The sequence below is a fragment of the Muntiacus reevesi genome, chromosome 8 (genome assembly GCF_963930625.1).
Source record: "Muntiacus reevesi chromosome 8, mMunRee1.1, whole genome shotgun sequence".
In the NCBI taxonomy this organism is placed as follows: domain Eukaryota; kingdom Metazoa; phylum Chordata; class Mammalia; order Artiodactyla; family Cervidae; genus Muntiacus; species Muntiacus reevesi.
In genome coordinates, this window is record NC_089256.1 from 35,947,917 (window position 1) to 35,968,243 (window position 20,327).

The 20,327-nt window shown below is 43.9% G+C and overlaps 1 protein-coding gene across 1 annotated transcript in view; it reads right to left on the reverse strand.

Annotated features, from left to right (window-relative positions):
• Positions 1-341: 341 nt before the first annotated feature.
• The window catches only part of EFHB (EF-hand domain family member B), a 60,275-nt gene continuing 40,289 nt past the window's right edge, over positions 342-20,327 (reverse strand). Inside the window, exons 9-13 of the mRNA XM_065943638.1 lie at positions 16,796-16,950; positions 9,356-9,563; positions 6,706-6,918; positions 4,732-4,913; positions 342-515 (exon numbers count right to left, since the gene is read on the reverse strand). Coding sequence (XP_065799710.1) covers positions 342-515; positions 4,732-4,913; positions 6,706-6,918; positions 9,356-9,563; positions 16,796-16,950 — 932 coding nt within the window. The remainder of the gene's footprint in view (positions 516-4,731; positions 4,914-6,705; positions 6,919-9,355; positions 9,564-16,795; positions 16,951-20,327) is intronic.

Sequence of the window (20,327 nt, forward strand, 5' to 3'; positions counted from 1 at the left end):
ACCTGGTATCACAAACCAGACTTTGACTCTCAGACCACCCACTAAAATGCTGAGAATTCTTAAGCATACTAAACATGGACAAACTTCCAATATATTCTGAGCTACACCTTGGGTGCGTTAAAGGTTAACTCCTAGTGCTTGTCAAGTTCTTTGGTGCTTTATAGGAAACAAGAAAATAAGCTTTAAAATTCAAAATCGAATTTATTAGTAATGCATCCAGGCACATGAGCCCTACCACAGTGATTGCTGAATTATAATATCTAAAACCAGAATGGACTGAACATATTAGGTGAACACAGATTTAGCAATTCTTCGATCTAAATGAATGAACTCCACAAAGATCATGTGGCCGTTTTGCACTTGGTTCGGTCTGCATGTTTTAACTCATCCAGAACATTTCTGATGCTCTCAACACAAACTTCTCCTCTGTGGTGTTTTTTTGATGCAAGATTCCATACATTTTCAAATTCATCCTCAGAAAGCTTGACACCAATGTTACATAATATCTCTGAAATCTGGGGGGGGGAGAAACATTGAAGTCAGACCAAGATTTATGGGTATTTTAGTCTGTATTTTTTTAAAATATCTTTGTAATATCTAAGACTATGGACGTTTATCCCTTAAAAAGTGTGTGGATGTGTGTGTGGATATGTGTCTGTGTGTGTACTTATTGCATATAATAAGCACATACCAAAATTCCAGGCCTCTCAGTTCAGGAATCATTTTGTAAATGTGAATGAATATGAGGGTGTTTAGCTGTACTAGCCAACACACAAAGCTCCTTTCAACTCTAAGTGTTTCTGATTAAAAGGAGGCAGCCAGGGACTTCTCTGGCATCCCAGTGGTTAAGACTCTGATCTTCCAATGCAGGGGGTGTGTGTTCGATCCACAGGGAAAAATAGATAAATAAAAAATAAATTTAAAAAATTTTAAATAAAGAGAGACAGCCAAATTCAAGGAGAAAGAGTAAAAGAGTTAAAGATGGCAGCCTCACTAGATTTGACTTCTATTCCGGTGACCCCTTATGTGTGTTATCTAAACCCCTAGCATGTTAGTTTCTCTTCTTTAAAATAACATTTATGAAACATCTCTAACTGGCCTATTGTAAACTTTAACCATACTTGTGGGTATGCAAATGTCAGAGAGACAGTGTAAGCTTGAGCAAGTGAGCGGACTCAAACCTGAGCACGTTGGAGCTCCCTGGCAGCCCAGTGGTTAGGACTCAGGCCTGGGTTCCGTCCCTGGTCTGGGGACTAAGATCCCACAAGCCACGGAGCATGACCAAAAAAAAACCTGAGTAAGCTGAAAACCAGCAAACTTTAGTAGTCATCTCTCTGCAGTGATAAATAGTAAAAGAGAGAAGGGAGGTGGAGAAACACGGTTTATATGTCCCAGGGAAAATAAAGAAGGGAGAGAGAAGAACAAGTAGTGGGAAGAAACATTAGGATGAGTAGAGAGGAGAAAAGATTTGGGGGGAAAATGAAACCAAAAGAGGAAAAGCATTTACTATAAAGTCAACAGGAGGGAAGCAAAGAAGGAAACGGAAAGAGTGGTTAGACGGTGAACAGGAAAACCAAAGAAGTGGCACAGCTGCCGAACACACCTCCTGAACGGAACCCTAACAACCGAAAGGTCCCCTGGATGTGATGTGTCTTGTGTCTAGTTTAGCAGTAAAATCAACCACACTCGAGATTCAGAAGAGCAGGGCTACCGGCAGCGGCAGCTACAGCAGAGGTGACTCAAGGCCGGGCACAGCTTCTGTTCCCACCCAGCGTCGGGGAGAGCATGTCCCTGCAGAGTGCACCCAGGAGGGGGTCTTGGGCATCCTAGGTCTCCTCCCCGGCTTCCTCCCCTGCTCTTTGGGAGGCATTTCTACTCCATCCTGTGTATTGACTAGCTAACAGAAACAGAAACCCATCCATTCTAAGGGCTTCCCAGGCGGCGCTAGTGGTAGAGTCAGGCTGCCCATGCAGGAGATGCGGGAGACTCAGGTTCAATCCCTGAGTCGGGAAGATCCCCTGGAGAAGGAAATGGCAACCGGCCCCAGCATTCTTGCCTGGAGAATCCCATGGACACATGAGTCTGGCAGGCTACAGTCCACGGGGTCACAAAGAGTCAGACACGACTGAGTTGAGTGACTGAGCACACACATCTATTCTCAGGGTGATGTCCTCCAACCAGGCCTCAAGGTCCTTTTTTTTAAATAAACTTTTCTTAGAGCAGTTTTAGGTTTCTAGAAAAACTGAGCAGAAATTACAGAGAGCTCCCATATGCTCTATCATTTGCACCCCCATTTCCCTTATTACTAAGTCTTTTTAAAAGAGCAGCCTTCTTTTTATTTGTGGCCGTACTGGGTCTTCGTTGCTGTGCAAGGGCTTTCTCTGCTTGCGGTGTGCTGGTTTTTCAGTGAGGGGATCTTTCTTGTGGTGGAGCTCGGGCTGCAGGGCGCGTAACCCTGTCAGTAGCTGTGACACGTGAGTCCAGTAGGTGCAGCCCCAGCCTCCGGGGCGCAGGCTCAGTAGCCGTGGCTCTCAGGCTCCGGGGCACAGGCTCAGTAACGTGGCTCAGGCTCCGGGGCACAGGCTCAGTAGTCGTAGCCCTTGGGCTCAGCTGCTCACCGCATGTGGGATCTTCCTGAACCAGGAATCGAATCCCTGTCCCCTGCGTTGGCAGGTGGATTCTTAACCACTGGAACACTAGGGAAGCCCCTTTTAATATCTCTTTCTTTTTTTGGCTGTGCCACACGACATGTGGGATTTTATTTCCCAGAGATCAAACCCCTGGTGCATTGAAAGTGCAGAGTCTTAACCACTGGACCACCAGAAACGTTGCACTAAGTGTAGTATATCTGTTACAAGCAATGAGCCAGGATTGATACAGTATTATTAACTGAAGTCCACAGTTCATGTTAAGGTTCACTCTCTGTGTTGCATAACCTATGGATTTTGACAAATGTATAATGACGTGTATCCACCATTAGGTGGCGGTAGTGTAAAGAACTCGCCAGCCAACGCAGGAGATGTAAGAGGCGAGCGTTCGATCCCTGGGTCCTGAAGATCCCCTGGGAAAGGGAATGGGAACCCACTCCGGTATCTTGCTTGGAGAATCCCATGGACAGAGGAGTCTGGCGAACAGCAGTGCATAGAGTCGCAGAGTCGGACATGGCTGAAGCGATTTAGCACACACCGTTATGGTGTCATACAGGACGGTTTCACGGCCTTAAGAGATTCTCTGTGCTACAGCTATTTATCCCCCATCTTCCCTCCAAGCCTCTGGCACACTGGTCTTCTATCTCCATGGCTTTGCCTTTTCTAGAATATCATTTGGTTGGAATACTATATGTGCAAGCCTCTGGGTTCTTTCTACCCAGAATCATGAGATAAACAATGACTTACTGGTTAAAAGAATTTTTGGTTTTTTTTAGTTAAAGGAATTTTAAGCATCAGGAAACAAGCAGGAGATTTTAATTTCTTTTATCAGCCCTAACAGCCTATTTCATAGGCCCTTTAGAGTGACTGAGGGAAGAGAAAAATACAGTCTGGGGGTGTCTCCTCTCCACCCGCTCTGTGATGGATTGAGGGTCCCTTCTTTGGGACCAGCCAGCAGGCATCGTCCTCTGTCTTTCTGCCCACCCCCATGCAGTAGGGATGAATCACTGCAATGAATCTGTGACTAAGTCTGCAAGTTTGTAAGTGAGGGACCCTTCGTCTGAAGTCCTGGAAAGCATCCTAGGTCTGTTCACATCATTCCCAGCTCTGGATCTGAGAGCTCAAAGAAGGACTTGCTCCCTAGATCACAACTTGCCTTCCACAATGGCAGATACAGACGGGCTGCTCTGACCCAGACCTGCTATTACTTCTCGGCTCTCAGAACCCCAGCGGCTATTCTGGCCTAGCTGGTTGCACCTGCTTGAAACACAACATAGGAATAAAATCACCTGGGGTGTGACGACCGAGTTTCCCAAGTGAAAAAAAATGAGACACATGTGGGGCTGACACATGAAAACAGGGCAGAACATTTTACATCAGGGCTTGCTGCCATCACCTGAGATAACAGCTCACAGAGAAGGCAGAGGGGCCCTCCTCACACGTACTCTGTGGTTTTTGGGACAACCACAGGGAGACTCACACAAGGAAGGGACTGAGCATCTTTGCTTTTATAAAAAAATTATCTTCAGTTGTGCTGGGTCTTCGCTGCTGCATGCGGGCTTTCTCCAGGTGTGGTGAGCAGGTCTTCTCTTTAGTCGCGGTGCAGGCTTCTGACTGCAGGGGCTTCTCTCGTCATGGAGCGTGGGCTCCAGAGCACAGGCGGTAGCTGCAGTGTGCGGGTTTAGATGCCTCCTGGCATGTGGACTCTCCCCACCGGGGATCGAACCCATGTCCCCTGCATTGGCAGGCAGATTCTTAACCACTGGGCCACCAGGGAAGTCCTGAGCCTCTTTGCTTTTACTCAGCAAAGAAGAGTGTTGAATGTTAGGAAAACATTTTTCTTTTTAGACATAGGTCATGGTGAATATATGACATGAGCAAAATACCTCTTATCAGAGTAAGTTCTACTTGAAGAACTGTACCAAATATCACAACCAAATTGCACATGATCCTCGGGAATCCTAATGTGAGGGGCTCCTGATGACTTCTGTAATGTAAGAGCTCAAGTAAATAACCTTTCCATCTTTGTGTGCCAATGTGAAGTTGGCCTTTCTTTCAACACTTTTGAGATCCCATGCGGTACCTCTTGTTTGGATCTGGTCTTGAAGAAGTCCCTTTCAAACACCCCTTTCTGGGCAAAGATGGTAGGATGCAGCAGTGAGTAGGCATTTCCCTCCTCACCGTAACTGGTCCTGTCGCTGACTCGGCGAATTTGGGGGGCAGGAATATCGGACCGAACGGTTGGAACACCATACGTGGGGTAACCTAGGACATCAATCAAGGGGGAAAACAGACATTCTAAATACAACAGCTGCCAGCCACAGGGCCACTGAGCACTAGAAATGTGGCCAGTCCAAACTGAGATGTGCTGTGAGTGTGGTATACACAATTTCAAAGATTTAGTTAGTACCCAAAGAAAGAATGTGAAACATTTAATTAGTCATCTTATATTGATTCCTTGTTGAGATGACAATGCTTTGGAGATACATATTGTGTATTATATATACATACAATAGTACAAATATGTACTATTTAAAAGAAAACTTCTGGCTGCTCCATGTGGCTCTCGGGATCTTAGTTCCCTAACCAGGTACTGAATCTGGGCCACAGCTGTGAAAGCAAGGAGTCCTAGCCACTGAACTGCCAGGGAATTCCCAATATACTATTCAAGTTAATTGCACTTGTTTCTTCTTCTTAATGTGACTACTAAAAATTTTAAATACATATGACGACGACTGTATTTCTGTTGGGACAGGACTATTCCACAGAGAACAGCAAGATCTCATCACAACAGAATATAAAGTGTCTATGAAATTCAGTAAAGAAAAACATGTAAATCCTTAATCATGGCCTTACTCCAAAAAAGGGATCTTGACCAACATAAAAGAGCCTTTCGAAATAACCAGCATTCATCATGATTGGTACTGAGATTTTGGGGTCTATGAGTTGAATTGTATCCTCCCCAGACTCTTATGTTAAAGTCCTAACCCTAGTACCTCAAGAGGTGGCCTTATTTGGAAATAGGGTCATTGCAGGAATAATTAAAATGTGGTCATACTGGAGAAGGATGGACCCTTAGTCCAATACGCCTGGAGTTCTTATAAAAAGGAGACGCGGGGGCATGGACACTCACATGGGAGAAAACCACATGAAGATGAAGGCAGAGATCAGGCTGATGTAGCAGAAAGCGGGCAGCACCAAAGACTGCCAACAAACACCCAGAAGCCAGGATGGGCCTGAGGAAAAGGTCCCCTCACAGCCTCAGAAGGAAGCCAGCCTGTCAACACCCTGATCTCGGACTTCCAGCCATCGTGGAATCATCAATTTCTTTTTTTCTTTTTTTTAAATTTTATTTATTTTAATTTTTATTGCAATACAGTTGCTTTACAACGCTCTGTTAGTTTCTACTGCAACAGCAAAGTGAATCTGAGTGGTGACCTAAATAGGAAGGAAATCCAAAAAAGAGATGATCAACTTCCGCTGTTTAACCATTCAGTTTGTGGTATTTGTTGCGACAGCTCTAGCAGACTAACAGATGGAGAATGAAACTGAAGGCACTCTTCTCTAACAGCTCCTCAAATATTTGAGGGGAAATCTGTTTCTAGCTAAGAATCACTTGATTTAAGTCTCCTACCACTTGGGACTTCCCTGGTGGTCCAGGGGTTATAACTCCAGGCTCTCAATGCAGGGGGGCATCAGTTTGATCCCTAGTCCAGAAACTAAGATCACAAATGCTTCATGGAGCAGCCAAAAGGAGTCTCCTACCACTTGGTGAATTCTGAATTATGACAATATCTAACATTCGGGCTTCTGAGCTATAATGGTTTCAATTTCATTAACACAGAGAGAATCATTTTACTTGGGTCACCATGAACACTAGCTCAATTCAGCCTATATCAAGTAAGCCCCCCTGGCTGCTTAGAACACAAGGTTGAATGAAAGGTCCTAGGCTTTGAGAAAGTTAAGAGTCTAATGGAGGCTGGGTACAATACAAGGGCACTCCCCTTGTGCGTTTGCTGCTCCTTTTAAAGCTCAGCATATAAGGTGACAAACTTACAAGTAGAAGGAACAGCGCCTACAACCGCACTGATCTCGGAAGAAGTCGTCTTGTAGAGATTAGAAACTTTATCGCTTGGCCTTAGAAGTGTCCGCAGAGTCTTTTCTGAGCTCCCTGGTTCTTTTAAGACAATATCTTCAGGCTTTAACAGGAGAGCTGGTTCAGATTCTTCTACATTAGCCTCATCAGGGTTTGCACAATCCGGTTTTCTACCTTCAAACAAAGAAGGAAACGGGGGGGGGGGGGGGGGAGTACAGGACAAAGTTACACCCCAGAGCTCGCCCTGTAGCAAGGTGAGTTTTCGCAGCTGGTCTCTTCTTGCTGGTGGAACGGGAGCCTGAGCTGGTGCAGACACGTCACTGACACCAGAACTCGCTGCGGAAGCCCAAGTTCATACACCAGGAAATGGGAACAACGTCTACTATTTCTAGTCACCACTCTGCTCATTTCACTCTAGAATAAAGCTTTTCAGTCTGAAACACCAAAAGAAAACAGAAAACTTGTTTTTTCTTTCTTCTCTTTATAATTGGAGCTCATTTTCATATTTGACTTGAATACAGGATTACCAGAGCTGTTGCTAGGACTATGCCCTGGGAAAGGTAAGAGAAGATGTATTTGGAGTTACAAACGCCACACAAGCCCTGGATCGCGGCGGGGGGGCGCCACGCACTGAGACATTTGGAGAAGTGAGGAGAACTCGCTGGGCGCGCCCAGTTCTATAAATAGCCCCCTCCAAGTCAGCGTACAAAAGAAAACCCTGAGGTGCGGCTGCCTTGCTTAGGCTCGGCCCTCCTCCGCAGCCGCGCTTCGCGGAGGCAGCTGCGCTGCCGAGGACTCAGTCCTGCCGCAGCGTCTCCCGCACCGGAAGTGCGCCGCCTGCGCTAGGGGGCGCGCGGCCGCCCGCGCTGGGAGCCGAGGGCGGGCGCGAAGGCGGGCGGCGCCCGGCGTCCGCCGGGACCGGAAGACACCTGAGCCCCGCCCCTCCCTCAGCTCCTGCGGCCGCGGCCTCGAAAGCGTCAGGCCCAGGGTCCCAGATCCTTTAATGCCCTCTGTGCGCCCCTCCTCCTAAAGGCAGAAATCCGGAACAAGGGTGAAAAAGGTTGTAGAAAACTTACAGAAAGCCAGCTCCTTGAAGAACCCAGCCCCTTTTCTCTAGCCGACAACACTGGGACAGACCTTTCCTAAGCCCCTGCTGACTGACCCACCTTAGAAGAAAAGGAAAGAGGAAAAACCCCAAAACTGAAAAGGGCTGCTGAAGTCAGGACCGCAAAACCAGGAACAATTTGAAGAACCATCTGGTTTGAAAACAGGCTTCTGCTTTCCCTACTACTTCATGAGTTGTGCCAAGCAGAATACTGTCACTCTCTGCTTATTTCTGAGAGGATTAGGGTAGAGTTGTTTTCTCTAAGAAGCTTCATTAGGCAAAAAAGATCTTCCTGCTCTCCTTCTAGTGGATAGAGTAGAAAAGCCATCCCAGAAACTGGTAAGGGCGCCCATCCTCAATAAAGCCCAAAATGTGGCATTGGTTTTGCAGGAATAAAAGTGAAAACTTTTTAAAGGGAGAGATATTCCAAGAGGAGATAAAAATGCAAACAACCTTTTAAAAGGTAATCATCTCTAATAATCCAGACTTGAAAATTAAAGCAAATGAGGTATCATTATATAACAACTAAATTACCAGAATGTTTGAAATAACACTCAATGGTAACTAGGTTGGAGTAAAACCTCACAGTCTTGACTGATAAAACTGCAAATTGGTACAATCATTGAAAAAGGCAAAATGAAAACAGTTACTTCTGGGACAAAAATGACATTCTTAAGAAATGAGATATAATTAGAAACAGAAAGCTTTCTGAAAGATGATAATCGTTAGATGGTCACTCATATTACTCTTGAAATACCTGGAAATAACCTAAGTTCTAGAGAGTGAGGAAATGGTTTAGTAATTTACATCACATCAGTGTGAAGGAACTGAAAATGAAGTTTACAGAAATCGTGAAAGTATCTCTTTGTTCCATAGAAATTTGAGACCTAAGTTTTTTTTAAGCCAAATAAAAATGGTACATTCACTGTGATTTTAGCTATTTTAAAGTATTTCCATACACACATGCACACATGTATTTCTACATATGTATATATGCATATCTATATGTGGTTAGTGACACAGGAAGATAATGGGTAAACATGAAAATATTTGAATAAAGTCAAGATTATGGTTGTCCTTTTCTTTAAAAATGTAAAAGATCAAGTTCTATTTTACAATTGACTTTTCCAGGGAAAGGAAGCTAATTTCTCTAAGAATATGGTTTTCAAACATCTTTCTTAGGAACTCTCTTTCATATTTTGGGCTTCTGTGTAAATTGCTTTGCTCATAACTGTTTTGAGTAAGTAATATATCATTCCAAACTCAAGAGATAATAGACTGTCCCTTAGCAACCTATCCCTACCTCACCTCCCCAGAAATAATAAATGTTATCAAATTCTTTCCTGTCCTTCCACAGATATTCTATGCATGAAAAAGAAAATAAATATGTATATATGTGCATATTTGTAAATACATAATATTAAAGTTGACAAGAGTTGAACTCCCAGGACAAAGAAAACATGAAAGTACATTTAAGAAGCTAGCAAACCTTCAAAAATTAAATACCTTTAATGAGGACCCTCTCTTCATATTCTTTAAGGGGGGTTTTATCTTTCCAGGTAAGAAAATTCGCAAATTCGAGGTAGTTAATCAGTCCATCATTATCCACATCACAGTATTCAAAGAGCTGGTCCAGGAGCTTCTCGTCTAAGTGCAAGCTGGCCTGGTCACACGCTTCCTGAAGCTCAGCTTTGTCTATCACCCCATCTCCCTTCTGTTAGACACAAAGCAAGAAAAGGTGACATGAGCATTGTCTTCAAGAGCAGAGTGGGCAACATCTGTTATTTCCCTTGAGAAAAAAAAAAAAAAGTCTGTCACATAAATTCCAAGAATCTGTCTTATTTTTCAGGTAAGAAGAGTCAAACTTTAAGCGAGATTGGTCCTCATTGTGTCCATATGATACATACCCAGTAATTTCAACACTTTGTTCGTTTTAGTATCTTTGTCTTTAAATCGTGCTGTCTACACTCTGGTGGAACAGGCCCAAGCATGATCCATGCTTGACATTTCATTTGACCAGCATTGTATACTTCCCACAACTTCCTACAACTTTCCGTGCTTCCAAAGCTTTGAAAACCTCTGGTGTTCCAACTGGGCAGCCCATGGTCCTCCACGCCACTGCCTGATAAAGAGGAGAAAGTGGGAAGTGGCTGCAGGCTGAGCACAGAGAGGTGGGTTCAAAGACAGCTGCCTCTGGAGAACTCCCTGGCGGTACAGTGAGCAGTTAAGACTCCACGCTTCTTCCTCTGAAGGGAATATGGGTTCAATTCCTGGTCAAGGATCTAAGATCCAGCTGCACTCTAGCTGTTAACACTCCCCTGAGCAAGAGGGGAAGTTTCCACCATTTCAGGCAACAGTTAAAGACAGAAGCACTTAAGGTGAGCTGCAAAGCAGGAAAGGGAAATTTAGAAAGGCTGATTCACTTGGAGGGGTGAGGACCTGGAGCACAGAATGCTTGTTAAGGAGGAATGGCCAGAGCAGACGTCTTGCCACTCAGCCCTGCTGCAGCCTGTCAAGCCCACCTTAAATCCACCCAAGCTGACTATAAAAGGTTCAAGCCTCCCTGCCAGCTGCCACAAAGGAGCTTTGCCCTCTAGAGAGACTTCCCTGAGACAGATAAACTCCCAAGGAAAACTATGAATGACTCACTGGCTAGTATTCGGCTCCTAGGCCCAGAGTTGGAGTCACAACACTGACAAAGGCAATCCCTTGGAAAATGAGAAACTGACCCATGAATTCCAGATGAATTCTAGATAAATTCCTGCAGGCAGACCCACAGGCCTGGAGAACGTTCCTAACCCTCCTGTTGAAACAGAATTAGAATGTAAAATATATTATCTTAGCAGGGAGCTGCAATGTCCTGGATAAAGCAGACTGCTTTATGAAATTCTCTGCTGCATGCCCAAGTCAACAAAAAATGCAGACCCTACAGTCCTAACAGAAAAGCAATGGGGGATGAGGGGGATGGCTGTTGAATCAAGGGTCCCCCAAACTAAAATAGACGGTGGCAATAATGAAAATAAATGCTTCTTACTCACCAGGGACAGAGCCACTTCTGCCTCTGCATCCTTTATTTCTCCCTCCCCCCCACACAAAACCCAGCTGTTCTAAGGAGGACGTTGACTAGGTGCAAGCCAAAGTCCCCTTGTCCCCAGGGGGACTACAGGCCGCAGGTATCTGTGCAACTTCAGGAGGCAGGGACTCAAACGGCTCTGGCTTCATAGGCTGTGGGTGCCAAAGCTGCCATCCCACTCAGTCTGTAACTAGCAGAGATGTCAGGAATCTGCTGGTAGGGCTTGGGCAGGGTTTGTTCAAAGTAGAGAAGGAAGGTTCACAGTGTATTATTTCTGTGGCTTCCACTGCTGGATGTATAATTGTGTTGCTGTTCTCCATACCCGTCTGGGGAATATTCCGGCACTTCTGACCAGAAGCCACATGGAGACAAGCTAGGACCTTTGGGGCCTCACAAGCCTCATGACCCCTTTGAACAGCAAGTCTCTATGAATATCGGTTTCACAAACTTGAAGCCCAGGGTCCTCACTGGTGTGCTGTGGCTTTCACCTCAGTGAGAGCTATGAAGGACCAAAACAAGCAGTCACTCTCAGTGGGTGGAACTTGTTTATTTTCATGGTTCCAGCCAGCACTCCCCTTGATGAACCTGTATATTTTTACTGACTCTTGGATTGTTGCCAGTGGCCTCTCACTCTAGTTGCCACATGGAAAACTACTGATTGGAAGATTAAAGACGCCTCTTTTTGCATCAGATAGGTGGACAAACAGAGGAATGGATAAAGAAACTGTGGTACATATATTCAGTGGAATATTACTCAGCAACAAAAAAGAGCAAAATAATGCTGTATTTGCAGCAACAGGGATGGACCTAGAGACTGTCATACTGAGTGAAGTGAATCAGACACAGAAAGACAAATATCGTATGACATCACTTACATGTGAAATCTAAAAAAAAGCAGGAGGTCCAAATGAACTCATTTGCAAAGCAGAAGTAGAGTCATGGATGAAGAAAACAAACATGGTTAACAGGGGATGGAGGCACAGCGATAAGCTGGGGACTGAGAATGCCATGTAAACACTCTGCATGTGCTAAGTCACTTCTGTCGTGTCTGACTCATTGTGACCCTGTGGACTGCAGCCCACCAGGCTCCACTGTCCATGGGATTCTCCAGGCAAGAATACTGGAGAGGGTTGCCATGCCCTCCTCCAGGGGTCTTCCCGATCCAGGGATTGAACCTGCATTTACTACTATGTATAAAATAGATAACTAATAAAGACCTACTGTATAACACAGGGAACTCTACTCAGTCCTCTGAAATGGTCTATGTGGAAAAGAATCTAAAAACAAGTGGACATGTGTATGCATGACTGATTCACTTTGCTGGACATCTGAAACTAACACATTATAAATCAACTCTACTCCAATAAAAATTTTTAAAAAAGAAAACCCTGGAAACAAATCACAGCTGCTAAGTGAACCATCCAAGTAATTCACACAGCTGCCCATAATAAGGGTCCATCCTCCAATAAGGATGGCTGGGATAAAGCTTCAGAGGGAGCCTGGACCACTCAGGGGGCCACCGTTACTGCGGGGATCCGTCCTTGCACCAGACATGGCGGTACAGTTACCATCAGACCAGGAGCCAAGTGAAACCACCGGCCTGAGCAGAGGCTCCACCACAGGTCAAACTAGCGACTCCTGCCTCCAGCCGCGCCATTTGTCTCGCGGTGAGAGAGACTCACCGCACAGGAGGCATTGCCCCACGCTCCGGCCACATTGACAAGGTGAACCTGTGTCCCCTCCCAGAGCTGCTGGCGGCGCCTGTCGCTGCTGACACGTCTTCAAGTTACAGAGTCGAGAGTTCAGGCCAGTGAGCTGTAACTAGGCAGCTCCAGTCACAGAAGTGTGGCCATGGAGTGCATCTGAGTCATGCACTCAGCCTGGCGGTGGCGCGACTTACAGCCCAGAGGCTCCTCAGCAATGAGTTGTCAGTCCAGGCCCTCAATGAGCCCTCCCTGCCCCCAGGCACCCACAGCCGCCTGGTTACTGAGCTTTCCTCCCCAGTTCCTGGCTCACACGTCTGAGTACACCAGTATTGTCACTGACGGAACTGTCCCCTAAAAGGAATCTTCCCACATCAGCTACTTCCTGGATAATAATTAGAATAAAAGGAGTTGGAATTACACATACGAATTTTGAAAATCTAAGACGCTGCTGTGACCATTCTTGGACATGATGAGTCTTTTTCTTTTTTATCCCTTCTAGATTTTACATTCCCTGAGTAAAAAGCCTGCACATTATCTAGAATAATATTTGATGCACTATGAGTGTTCAGCAAATAACAGAATTAATCCTCTAAGCCAAGAAGATTCATTTAGGAAATCACAGTTTATTTGTTCTGTTTTGTTTTGCTTTTCAATTAAATTAAATCTGGGCGCTCAACAGTATAAGATTCAAACAATCAAAAACCATCCTACAGCTGTACCAGGAAGACCCCCATCTTATTATCCTTGCAGAAAAAAACTCCTCAAGGACCCTGAGCACTATGTTGTACGTATTAACAGTTAACTATTTAAAAGGTATATCAGCATTAAATAATTCTCAGTAATTTTCTCCTTGCTTAATTTAATTTTATCGTAAGGAATGTGCCTGGTGGTTCACTAAGATAATCAACAGCTATTAAGATGATCGTCTTGCCTATAATTACATCTGAAATGAAGAATTTTCAGAAAGGAGAGCACTGTGCATCCTGCTAGTCTCCTTAGTCACATCACTACCGTGTAAATTTCTCCAGTGTCATCTCTGTAGATACTCGGAGTTGAATAAATTTGAAAATATACTTGTTCAGAAATGAAACAGTGCTATTTGCAAAGATGCGGATGGACCTAGAGATGTCATACAGAGTGAAGTAAGTCAGAAAGAGAAAAATAAATACTCTATAATATCGCTTTTATGTGGAATCTACAAAAATGGTGCAGATGAACTTATCTGCAAAGCAGACATATAGACACAGAGGACAAACGTATCGATACCAAGAGGGGAAGGGGGGGATGAATTGGGAGATTAAGATTGACACATTTACACTATTGAGACCATGGATAAAATAGATAACTAATGAGAACCTACTGTACAGCACAGGGAACTCTCCTCAGTGCTTTGTGGTGACCTAAATGGGAAAGAAATCCAAAAAAGAAGGGATATATATATACATATTATATTAATAGCTGATTCACTTTGCTATACAGCAGAAACTAACACAACATTGTAAAACAACTATACTTCAATAAAAATTAAAAATATAAAATACTTGTTTTCACTTATGTATTTAATTCTAAAGAATACTTTTCAAATTACCTGTAAATAGCAATTAGACTTTATTAAATAATCAGAGAAACAGCTGAATACTTTCTTTAAACACAACTCTGAGGGCTGGTGCACTGGGAAGACCCAGAGGGATGGGATGGGGAGGGAGGCGGGAGGGGGGATCGGGATGGGGAACACATGTAAACCCATGGCTGATTCATGTCAATGTATGGCAAAAACCACTACAATATTGTAAAGATATTAGCCTCCAACTAATAAAAATAAATGAAAAAAAATAAAAAAAAAAAGAAACACAACTTTGTGAGAAATGTTGTTAATGACTGGCATTTGTCCCAACATAATTAGTATAACCTTAGATGAGATATTTAACCCATGTTTTATTCATCAGTACATCGCAGACATACAGACCCCCTAATCTAAAATAAAATGAACGAGCTTAAAGTGAATTAGCCAATGAGCGATCAGATTTTTTTATAAGATAAAAAGTGTGAAGTGTCACTTTTCTAAAACTGTACTCAACATCAGAAGGGAGATAAGAATATCATCTTTTCCCTTTGAGATAAATTAAAATCATTCTGTTCTTTCTTTTCTTCTGTCAAGATGATGATGTGTTACATCATCACAGGTTTCTTTATGAGCTTTTATTTGTCTGTTTTAGACTCATTCTAAAATGGTTTTGAGGCTGCCTAGAAAAATAAGTATAAAGAGAGCCAAAAAAAAAAAGTGAGGAAATCAGGGCAAAGAGAAAAATGAAGTTGGAATGAAATAAGATGAAACCTGAAGCAAAAAGAGTGCACAGAATGTATGCTGTCAGACCATGTTCACAAACTAGACGTGTTTCCCTGGGTTGGCTGTACACTTGCTGGTGGCCAAGTCAAAAAGTTATGTACAATCGGTACAAGATTCATGCTGCACAAGAGGTAAGAACGAACCAGATATTTAGACAAAGCATGGTTATTTGCTCTAGAAAGACTGGGTTTCCTTATAAGGAGGATGTATGTGACGAAAATAACAGCTGCATGGGTGTACTAATAAAGTCTGCCACATTTCACATTTGTGTAGTAGGACTCCTAAGTGCAAGCCAAAGGCAGTGCAGCTTGGTAAATCCTGCGATGGCCTAAAATGATGTCAGGTAATTACACAGCCCCACATTGATCTGATTTGATCAAAGCATAAAATGTTTAGAGTAGCTTGAAAATGGAATGACCTTGCTCTCTCAAAAACTGAAACCACACTTGCTCCGCCGTGGGGAGAAGTGTTCTAAGCTTGACTTAGACCAGACTGACGGTACCATGTGTGCAAGTTCAGAGTGAGGCAGAGACTGTCCATCCCCCAGGTTCCCAGCACACTCCAGTTTAATGATCTATAAGAGTGGTTCTCAAACCTGAACACACAGCAGAATCACTGAGGATTGTTAGAACACAATCGCTAGACCCCAATCCCAAGTTCCTAATTCAGCAGGTGTGAGGTGGGCCTTAAAAAGTGCATTTCTAATATATCCCCAAGTAACAATGCTCGTGGTTAAAGAACCATATTTTGACAACACAGATCAATTCCAGGGGTCAGCAAACTTTTTCTGACAAGGGTCAAAAAGTCCATTCAATCTCTGATGCACTACTCTGCATGTGTAATTGCACAATCAGCCACAGACAATACTTAAAATACATGGGCACATGCATATCCTCTAGCAATCCCATTCCTGGGCATATACCAGAGAAAACTCTAATTTAAAAAGAAACATGTACCCCAGTGTTCACTACAGCACTATTTACAACAGCCAGGACATGGAAATGACCCAAATGTCCATCAACAGAGGAATGGATAAAGAAGATGTGGTGCGTATATACGATGCAATACCACTCAGCCATAAAAAAAAGAATTGGCATAGTGCCATTTGCAGCAACATGGATGGACCTAGAGATGATTATACTAACTAAAGTAAGTCAGGCAGAGAAAGACAAATACAATATGATATCACTTATGTGTGGAATCTAAAATACAACACAAAGGAGCTTATCCACCAAAGAGAAACAGACTCACAGACAAAGAGAATACACTTATGGCTACCAAAGGGGAGAGGAGGTGGAGGAGGGACAAATTAGGAGTTTGGGATTAACAAACTACTACATAGAAAATAGATAAACAACAAGGACTTATAATACAGCACAGGGAACTATGTTCTATAAATATGTGTGTGTGTGTGTGTGTGTGTGTGTGTGTGTGTGTGTGTTAGTTACTCAGTTGTGTCCAACTCTTTGCAATCTCATGGACTGTAGTCCGCCAGTCTCCTCTGTCCATAGAATTCTCCCGGCAAAAATACTGAAGTGGGAGGTCATTCCTTTCTCCAGGGGATCTTCCTGACCTAGGGATCGAACCTGGGTCTCCCACACTGCAGGCAGATTCTTTGCCATCTGAGCCACCAGGAAAGCCAGGATCAAATCCAGTCCTCCACCACCTGTTTTAGTAAACAGTTTTACACACCCATGTAAATAGTTGATTTACGATGTTGTGTTAGTTTCTGGTGTACGGTAAATTTGATCCTGCTCTACACCAGCTCGCTGGACCTGTAAGCCCATGCATAGACCAAAAATCTCCCCTTCACTACTGGCCTTGTCATAGTGCCTGAATGCTGCCAGCAGAGTGTCAAAGTTTTGGTAGTTAACTTTCTTCAAGTGATGCCGCACTGCCGCTACCAGGGCTCGCTGTCTGTCCTTGCCTCGGAGATACTCCCCTGGAAGCCTTCTGTGGATGAGATCACCAACTCCTATTGAAGAGGGAAAGAAAAGTCTTTTATCTGAATTTAAAGTCTGTCACTATTATTCACATCCTAAGAGAGAGACCTAGCAACTTCTGTGAATGAAAAAACCTAATGCCAAGACTATTAAGCAGCATGACAGAAAACCCTTTTGTATAAAAAAAAAAAACCACAGTAATTGATGAAAATGAATACTTCTGCTATATGCCACTTCTCTGTTCAATGAAAAAAGTCTGAATAAATGAATTTTATGAGAGAATCACGAGCCCACTCAGCTATCAAGTCCTCTCCTAAGACAGTGAAGCTCTTGCCTGTCTAAAGAGACAGGCAGACATTTGTCTTAGCAGACATTTGTCTACAAGGCCGAGGACCTGAAAGCTGGGGCTGATTCCATGGGGGGGTCACTCTGTGTGCCTTAGGGCCACTAGACCTCTGGGAAACCTTGAAGAAACTGGACACGAGTTCCCCACTCCCTAGTGTGAGTTTCCATTGTGCCTTCACTCTGCACATCAAGTCTCCATTTCTCTGTCCTGCTTCCCGTACACTGTGACCAGCACGGGAGACCTGCCTCCATTCACAGTCCATTAACTGAGTCCTGACCCACAACCCCAGTAACAACCCTTCCAATCCACCAGCTGCAGCCCCCCAGACCCCACCCTTGCTTTCACTTTTCTTTCATGACTTAAAGGAACTTTGTTGAATTATGACACAAAGTATATGCACACTGCTTCTAGACCCCATTCCTTGGATGTTTATGGTGACAGAGATCAGACCAGAGGTGACCATGGTGCTTCAGATGTGAGAGTTTGATGGATGTCACCAGAAGAAACCTCTCCCTCTGTTCTTTTCCCTGTGGCCTATACCCCACCCTTCCTGCTTTTACTGGCAACTGGCTGTGATATCCTGACTAGGTTAATTTAAATTGCAACACTGATGGATGCAACCAGAGATTATCATACTAAGTGAAGTAAGTCAGAAGGAGAAAGACAAACCCCATCTGATATCATATGTATGAGGAGTCTAAAATATGACACAAAAGAACCTATCCATGAAACAGAATCACAAAGATAGAGAACAGACTGGCAGTTGCCCAAGGGGGAGGTGGGGAGGGATGGATTGGGATTGGCAGATGCAAACTATTATATATAGGATGGACAAACAACAAGGTCCTACTATACAGCACAGGGAAGTATGATCAATACCCTATGATAAACGATAATGGAGAATTTTAAACATATATATATATATATACACATGTGTATATATATATATTTGTATCACTGTGCTATACAGCGTTAATTAATACATTTTAAATCAACTGTACTTCAAAGTTTAAAAACTGAAAAAATTGCAAATCTGCCTGCACTTCAAAGAAACTAGTATTTACACCTACTTTGTGCAAGGCTCTATATTATTAGGGTCTCTCAAGGGTCTCTTTTAATAGGTATTAGTAGCACCTCTAAGTTTACTATAAAGTCAGGAGTTAATCCTGCATATTCTGATAAAAGTCTTCTTTCTAAGGGTAGACCCTTACTCGTATGCGTGAAAAGCCTACAACCAGTGCTGGTTCCAGGAACAAGGCAAGTACTCAGACTAAGATAATCTGAAATGGAGTCAGCGTCCATCAGACCATCCTAAAGTGGGCAAAACCTGAGTAAGGCTCTTTGAGAGGCAATCGAAGTGGTTGGGTGAGGGGTGATTTCTGACAAAGCATGGCTGCTCTTCCCCAAGAGCGGCCCTTGGTTGAGTTGGTTTTGTTTTTTGTTTTTATCTTGAGAGGCCTTCCATCTCCATTAGCATCCAAAAATAACTACTGAATGATCAGCCTGTGGGTAAGATGCAGGCTGACACCCTCTTCCAGCCCAGCCCTGAGAGAGCACTTAGGAAGCTCATGGCAAATCACTGACGACTACTCAAGACCCATCGCTAAAGAGGTGAAATCGGGAGTACTAGCTCCGGCCCTCGGAGACACTCCCGCCCTCACCACCACACCCAGAACATGAGAGAAGCCAGGCCAGCTCCGCGGCGGCCCCCTGCCCGCGACCAGCTCCCGTGATGCACCCTGCCCGCCACCAGCTCCCATAATGCCCCGCGGCCCGCCTGCCCTGGGTGCCCCCTCAGTCACCCCTGCCCGGGTGCATTCTGGGAGCTGAACACAGCCCGGGCCCTCTTCCCAGAGGCGCATTAACAGAACCAACAACCCCAGGCCCGGGCATGAGACATCCTTTGTGTCGTTGCCTCTATTTCCCCAAGCAAGACGAAAGGAGTAATCCAGATCCAGTAGAAAAACCTGTGTCCTCAGAAGCAGGCAGACTCTGAAGCTTTCCGCAGAACAGACAACGTGAATTAACCCTAACAGTAGTCACAAGGGACAGTTAGGGTTATCTCTGCATCCGTGAGCTCCTTGAAAAGTTTAGAGAGGACTGAGAGTCCCCTTCCCCCGTTACACCCTATGCTGCCAAGGCTGCTACTGACACATACATACTTTGTAAACTATTAATGGCAATGTTCTTCCTTTTCATTTTATGACACTGTCTTGTCACTCAATTTATAAGGATAAGGTAGCTCACACTGCATTAAAATCACCTATAGAGTTTGTTATATGCCGGTTCCTGGGACCGACGCCCAGATAATTCTGATTCAGTAGGCTCTCATGTACACTAAATTTTAGGAACCTCCCACGTGGCCCTCGTGGTAAAGAACCCACCTGCTAATGCAGAAGATGGAAGAGACATGGGTTTGATCCCTGGAGGAGGGCATTAGAAAATTTGTCTGTCTCTACTACAAAGCCACAGTCATCAAGACAGTATGGTACTGGCACAAAGACAGAAATATAGATCAATCGAACAGAATAGAAAGCCCAGAGATAAATCCACGAACCTATGGACACCTTACCTTTGACAAAGGAGGCAAGGATAGACAAAGGAGGCAAGGATAGACAAAGGAGGCAAGGATAGACAATGGAAAAAAGACAACCTCTTTAACAAGTGGTGCTGGGAAAACTGGTCAACCACTTGTAAAAGAATGAAACTAGAACACTTTCTAACACCATACACAAAAATAAACTCAAAATGGATTAAAATTCTAAATGTAAGACCAGAAACTATAAAACTCCTAGAGGAGAACATAGGCAAAACACTCTCCGACATAAATCACAGCAGGATCTTCTATGACCCACCTCCCAGAATATTGGAAGTAAAAGCAAAAATAAACAAATGGGACCTAATGAAACTTAAAAGATTTTGCACTACAAAGGAAACTATAAGCAAGGTGAAAAGACAGCCCTCAGATTGGGAGAAAATAATAGCAAATGAAGAAACAAAGGATTAACCTCAAAAATATACAAGCAACTCCTGAAGCTCAATTCCAGAAAAATAAATGACCCA